The following is a 7,247-nucleotide window of genomic DNA, read 5'->3' as shown; positions in this document are numbered from 1 at the left end:
CGTTTAGTAAGTTTTACGTACTAGTCAAAGAGGCAATTATTTTGCAAAAGGTCAAATCGACAAATCACAAAGTTATTATTATTTTTTATTACTATAATTATAATTACTATAATTGTTGTTATTTGTTATGATTATTTAGATTTTAATAGAAAGTGATGTTTTGCTTATTCTACTTAAGTTGGCTCATTTCTGAAGAAAACTTCTCCAAGAATAAAAAACATTTTTTTTTGAAAATCATGTTATTTTTGGTTTAATTACTGATCCTATTTACACCAGATACGGCCTTTTTCTTTTCGCTCAATGAGTTTCTTCAGCTTTCTGAGATTATTTCAAATAACTTATTCGTTGTTTTCACCTAACGTCAAAAAACTACGACAAATTCGAAATAATATGAGAAACACTAGACTACCAATAAAAAATATCACAACTTCCACGATTTTTCTTATTTCGTGATTTCTAAACGGTCGAGATCTTACTGGTCGGAAATATTAAATATCATAGTAACAACTAACCATTTCTATTGATGTCTATCAAACTGTGTCAAATTTTCCTCACATTTTGAAATGACTACACACTCTCACAAAGTCCGCCGCGTACAAGGCCACGAATGCAGCCTTCCCCAAGAAGACGAACTCATCACTCTTTACATAAACGGCGGCTTATTTGTGGACTTTCGCCGAAGGTTCCGCCAGTACCTAATGGTCAGCGCTGCAAACCCCGAAAGCAAAACCGTCCTCAAATCCACCGCCCAAATTCGACTCGAGGAATCCAGACACCTCCGACGGTACTACCACATGATCCACCCATTCAGCGAAGCCAGAATGACATGGGAGATGATAATGATCGTTGTGTACACAAGTCTTCTCGTCCTCATGCCTCTGGAACTGGGAATTCCAATCACAGAGTCGTTGATTCTCTACTCGAAGTTTTTCCTGGACTTGATTTCGCTAATGGACATTGCGTTGTTCTTCTGTACTGGATATTTCGACGTCAGGAAACATAAGATAATATTGAAACCCACGCTGGTTTTGAAAAACTACCTCTTCCCTTTTTTTTTCTTCGACTTGATCTCGTCTTTACCGTACAACATGTATATCGTCCAGACGAAGTCGTATGACTTGCGCTGGTTGAAATTTTTCTACTTGGTTAAACTGACACGACTACCAACTTTGAGCAAATACATCAGGAAGTTTTGCATTGTAAAATACTCTTGGCTTTAGACTTTTAACCAATTGGGTGATTTTTCAGCGAATGGAATTGTACAGTTACAAATTGTCAACTGTTAATTTTGCGTTGTGGTTTTTTACGGCCATTTGGTGGGCCACAGCAATCACTTTACTCGTCTATTCCTCAGTCGAAAATTACTCTTTACAGTACTACATCGAAAATCCCGACATTTTCAACCCAACTCTAGAATCCTGCTACCAAGTTGTGAGAGCGTTTATGTTGGTGGCAATGAGCAAAATACAAACCGATAGACCTTTAACAATGATTTTCAACATAATTTGTATCCTAATCGGAAGCGTTCTAAACATGGTCATTTTAGGTAAACCAACTGCGAGTTTTCGTCACCTAATGAAACTTTTCAGCCCAAGTTATGCAAATCTATAAGCGGCACTCAAGCTCCCGAAACAAATACGACAATTTGCTCCAAGAAATCGCAGAATATATGAACTACAAGGAACTGCCACCACCTATCAAAAACAGGGTGTTCCGCTATGTTGAATTCAAATTCCAGAAAAATATCTTCAAGGAAGCCGACATCCTCAACACTTTGTCCAAAATCCTGAAACAGGATATTTTGCTGCACAATTGCAAGAAAATGGTCGAGAAGGTTGACTTCTTCAAGGGCTTGCCAGGTTCTCTAATTTTGCGTTTGGTGACGAAGCTTCGATCGGAGATTTATTTACCAAACGACCTCATTGTCCAAGCTGGAATTCCAGGAAACGCCATGTATTTTATTTATGTTGGATCGGTCGCCGTGTACACTATCAATGAGCAAGAAGTCGGATTGCTAGTTTCAAATTCTATTCAATATTAATTTGTAATTTTCAGATTTGTCATTTGGAGGATGGAAGTTACTTCGGCGAAATCTCCTTAGTTATTAACGAACCTCGAGTCGCCAGTGTCATTGCGATAACAAACTGTGAGGTGTTCAGACTCAGTCGTAAGGATTTTATGGAGGCAATGGAGCCATATCCGAACTTGACTGGAAAAATTCGCGAAAAAGCCTTGAGCAGATTGAAGAGAACCAAGCAGATGACTGACGATTACCACCAAAGAATCAAAGCTAAGGTTTCAGTTGCGTTCGATGAGCCAACCATTTTGGATTAAGCTGCGTTTTATTGTTTAATCAAGTACTTTCGTTGACGTGACTTGTCCAATTCCATTATTTCTTATCGGCAGAGGTTGTAACAATAGCTTTCGTTTATCACCTCCAAACAATACAATTTCTCCTAATGACATTGTTAAAATTCCAATTTATTTCCTACTTTGGGCGTTATGTACATTTTTACGACTAAAATTAATAATCACGAGGGTATAAATTCAAAAAAAACTAAACCAAAGCAGTCAAACTAACTAAAATGAATTTCGATATTTGCGCACTATTTTTGTTACTTGGTATTTGCACAGTTGTTACAGGAACCTACGATTCCGATGAGGTAAGGCAAAATCGCAAAGTTAAAAATCACTTAAATCTGTTTCATGATAGGACTGCGAAGACGAATCAGACATTGTAAGTAGAGCCGAATTACTATTAAATTGTTGCACAAATCCGTTCTGAACTGAAACCGTTTAAAAAATTGTGGTCCATCATGTTTATTTCAAGACACTGATTTTTTTCATTTTACAAGCAGCAGTTTGACAGTAGTCGCAAAAAGTTGCAACAAATAAAAAAAAATTAATAATTTATTTCTTTTTTACAGGAACCCGAAAAGGTATGTATACAAGTTTAAAATTGCAAAATATTTAATTAAAACCCACTTTTAAGCCGCATATTGGTTCGGGTTCGTTTGACAGAAAGGTAAGAAGCCTTTTTTTATTCGTTAAATCAAAAAACAAAAAAACTTGTAAACGAGTTGCTATTTAATACTTTTTTCGTTGATCGTTTGTTAATGTCACTACTAAGAATTGATTTTCTGCTTTTTGACTTATCTTTTTCAAGATTCTACAACGTGTCTCAGCTAATATCTCCGTTATTTGTCAACGGATTGTTATGAAGTCTAGAATGCACATATTTTAGGAGGTGGTCGTTCAATTAGAGGCAAAAAAATGATCTCAAGTTAAAAAATGAAATTTTAAAACACACTTCTTTTATTTACAATTAAGCCAAATTACCGTTGGATCATTAAACCTCGAAAAATAAATGGCCACACAAAAAATTAACCAAATCGCTCGGCTGATCCAAGAAAAAAATTAAATTTTGTTGTTAAAAACTTAATCCAAATTTTGATAGTAATTTGGACAGTCACCTTTTGAAACAATTGATGAAGCATTTCTATGCGGCATTTTGTGTTCCACTGAAAAAAACTGTCAAATTGTGCGCGCTGTCAGAAAAGTACAATTATTTTAATTTGGTGAAATTACTTTGAAAACCAACAACAATGGCTGAAATTTCCGTGTTGTTGAAAAAGGAATCAATATTCGCCTATGGAAAGTGTCGTTGAACTTTTTGTGAAACGTTATTTACGAAATTTAAAGTTCAAAGAATCGTCAATAATTTGAAGACAGAGGAAGCGTACCTGAGGACAAAACACGTCACTGGAAACGAAGCAATAGTTATGGCTGTAATTCAAGCTTTTGAAGAGAATCCAATCAGCAGTGCACGAAACATTTCCGAAGTTCTGAATGTTCAAGTGTCTAGAATTTTTCAGTTGTTCAGTCTTTTAGTCCTTTTTGAAAGAATTAAAACATCCAGTACTAATAGTAAGTCAAAAATATTGTTTTTTAACTTTGTTTGGGTGAGAGATAATTGTGAAATGTGCCTTGCGTGACAGTTACGTTTCTGTGAGTAGGATTGACCAAAATTTAATGGTAGTGCTCATTTGTCTTATAGAAATCTACGCTTTTGTATCTGTACCCACGTTTAGCAGTTTGTTTCTCATTTTTCTCGCGAAACAGACGTCTTCCACGAACGAGTTTTTTCTGACAGCATTTTTCACTGACGATAATTTTTTTAATACAAGTCTTAAAAGGCTTAATATTTTAAAAAGGCATGTAAAAATTACGTTTTTAAGACTTGAGTTTTTGCATTAATTAGATTTTAATCTGTATTTTCTAAAATATCTGCATTTTAAATTGTATAAAAATCCGTTAACAAATGTCTGAGATATCAGTCTCGAAAGTCTTAGCTGAGACACCCTGTATATACAGAAATTCTGGCGATCTATTTTAAGAGCACGGTTCTTGAAAAAATGTCAAAATTACACTTTCTATGTTATAATCAACTCGTTTATTAATAATATGCGATGAATACGTATAATATCAATAACCTATTAACCGCATTCACTCGCTATCGCTGGTTCGTGCTTTAAACAATATTATTTTAAATCGCTTTATTAACGAACGAATTAGTTTACTAAACATCTATTAATAAATTGTCGATGTAGTCGAAGAGATTCGCGCTGATAAGGAATCAGGTCTCCGGTCTTGTGCTAGACGCCCGTAAGGGTCATGTTGTAGTTGAACACTTTAGCACTTCTCCAAGCCAGTTGTGGAAAGTAGAGGATGCAGGTTCTGGCACTTTTTACATCATCAATAAAGCTACAGGGTAAAAGGAACTATTTCGATCGTTTTAAATATATTTCTAAATAAATGTTGCAGCAACGCTTTATACTTGGATTATCAAAACGACAGAAAACGAAATTATTTAATTACAATACCCAAATATTCTTTAAATGAAAACAATAAGTGGAGTGCGCAATGGTATGTCAATTCTGATGATACAATTGTGACCTCCCGTAAGGAACTTGCCATTACTATACATAGTGAAGATTTTTCACCTGGAGATAAAGTGATAGGGTTTCCGAAGCATGGAAGGCACAATCAGTTGTTTGGTTTTCAATATAAATAAATGTCTTGTAACAGCTTTCAACAACCAATACATTATTTACTAAATTGTGTTTTTTCTTAATCAAAGATTTGAAATATCAGTAAGAAACCTGTTAGGATACCCCTTTCGGTGACACGAGGCAAAGCCAGTCGAAAATGATTGGGAATTATCAAAATAACAAATACATATGAGAGGTTAGTATAACGATTATCAAACTATTCTTCAAGATTCCTTATATTACAGTTTCAATTATGTAATTATAAAAACCAATTAAAATCAATAATTATGCAAAATATTGCATAACAAAATCATAATGTATTATGAGAAAAAAAAGCAATTTTTTCTGTCATAAAATTAGAAAAAATAAGCTAACGAAAAAGTTATTTTAGTTGGAATAGCTCTAATTAAAAACACACTGATTTTATGTTTAATCGCAAAGTTGTGTGGGTCGCAGTTGCATAGCAGCAACCAATAACGTTGCTAGATTTGCGTCGTTGCAATAATACCGACTTGCGACGGTTGTAACTCAACTTGAAATAAGCCCAAAATTCGACAGCATGTCAAAAATTTGTTCACAGAAAATATTTTTTTTCGTTCTAGCGTAAACTCGAAATAATTGCTCTTGAAAAAATTGACTTAGAGCCGACGTAATTAAAACCTTATAAACAATATTACAGCAACCATTAATTTTTTAAGTGCAAATGATTATTTTTCCAACGATACAGTCGCCGTAATCTTACTTTTAAAACAATGCAAAAAAGAATTATAGATGGTTATATTGACAAAATAATGTAATGTAATGACTTAATGATTATTAAACTAGTTTCGAAGTATAAAAAAATAATTTGAATCTTAGAATTTTACGTGTAAACAGAATTAAAGCAAGTGGTGTTTTGCTCAAAAATAACTTTTACTTCAAGCTCTCTTCTCTTTATTATACCTTGTTTTTCTAGCTATGCTCTTCTTCTCTTCTTTCTTGTTAAGCTACTCGTCTCTTTAGCTCTTTTCAAAAAAATTCAAAGAAATAACATAAGTAACACAGCTCAACAAATAAAACATTTTTTCTATTCGTAATTTTTCGCTAAAAGTTTAACAACCTTATTTAAAATTTGGAACAAATAACATATCGAAAAATGTAATATAATAAATAATAAATGAGGATGTTACTAAATGTTTTATGGAAAAGTTGTTGTACTTGATGAGTTTTTTTACGTAGTAAAATTAACACATATATTTCTGATCCACCTGTATTTAAATACATCGGATAATTAGTTGCTTTTCTTTTTTCTTTTTTTACTTCTGCTTTTTTCTCCTCTAACTCTTCTCTGCTGAAGTTTTTTCTAACTTTTCTACTTTCTAGTTCTTTTCTTCATTAGCAATGTTTTTTATCTTTTACTCTTTTTCTAGCTCTTCTCTTCTAGTTCCGCTTTTCTCTTTTCTAGTTAATTTTTTTAGCTTTACTTTTTTCTTCTATATTTTTTTTTAAATTATCTGCTCTTTTGCTCTTATTGGGTGTTCAAGCATTCCCTTTATTTTTCCGGCACTTTTTTCATCTCTGCTCTTCGCGTCTTTAGTTTTTTTTCTTCTAGCTCTTCTTCTCTATAACTTTTCTTTTCCATAACTTTCCAGTTTTCTAATTTTTTCCTCTATCTTTGTTTCTGGCTTCTGATCTTTTCTTTTATAGTTTTTTCCTTCTTCAAGTTTGACTCTTTCCTTTCCTAACTTTTTTCTAGATCTACTTTTTTTTCACTTCTCTTTTTTAATCTTCTTTTTATTTATTTAAATCTTTTATTTTTCTAGTTCTTCTCTACCTCTCATCTTTTCAAGCTTTGTTCTAACACTTCTCTTCTAATTTGGCGTTTTTCATTTCCAGTTCTGGTCATCTCTGACTCTTTACTTCTCTAGGTTTCCACTCTTCCAGCTGTTCTCTTTTAAAACTTTTCTCTTTGCTATCTCTTTTTTTCTCTATTTTTTCTCTAGTGGTTTCAAGCACACTTTAAATTCAACCTAAAGGCCAAAATACTAGATTTATTGAAATCATTTTAATACATACAGGCTGGTTAAGGTTGAACTATACTCAGAACGTCCAAAGAGGAGCTGTTCAAGTAAGCGCGTGAACGCAAAATTTGAATTTGGATTTTTAAGAAAAGTAATAAACAAAATGTTTTCTTTACAATTGTATGTTGTTCCTAAA

General features: G+C 33.2%; 1 protein-coding gene across 2 annotated transcripts; it reads left to right on the top strand.

Annotated features, from left to right (window-relative positions):
- Positions 1-493: 493 nt before the first annotated feature.
- On the top strand, positions 494-5,118 carry LOC103313781 (potassium/sodium hyperpolarization-activated cyclic nucleotide-gated channel 1). Of its 2 annotated transcripts, XM_008197946.3 has the most exons (9): positions 494-1,199; positions 1,249-1,546; positions 1,590-2,005; positions 2,056-2,663; positions 2,714-2,737; positions 2,928-2,939; positions 2,993-3,025; positions 4,611-4,771; positions 4,825-5,118. In XM_008197946.3, exons 1-4 carry the CDS (start codon positions 564-566, stop codon positions 2,332-2,334), a joined length of 1,629 nt encoding a protein of 542 aa, XP_008196168.2. In that variant the 5' UTR covers positions 494-563; the 3' UTR covers positions 2,335-2,663; positions 2,714-2,737; positions 2,928-2,939; positions 2,993-3,025; positions 4,611-4,771; positions 4,825-5,118. The 2 variants fall into 2 exon arrangements, with proteins under 2 accessions (XP_008196168.2, XP_008196169.2); XM_008197947.3 differs by lacking the exon at positions 2,714-2,737.
- Positions 5,119-7,247: the final 2,129 nt, after the last annotated feature.

The sequence above is a fragment of the Tribolium castaneum genome, chromosome 6, assembly GCF_031307605.1.
Source record: "Tribolium castaneum strain GA2 chromosome 6, icTriCast1.1, whole genome shotgun sequence".
Classification (NCBI taxonomy): Eukaryota; Metazoa; Arthropoda; class Insecta; order Coleoptera; family Tenebrionidae; genus Tribolium; species Tribolium castaneum.
Note: the sequence above shows the minus strand (reverse complement) of the source record. Positions and strands in the feature narration are given on the sequence as shown.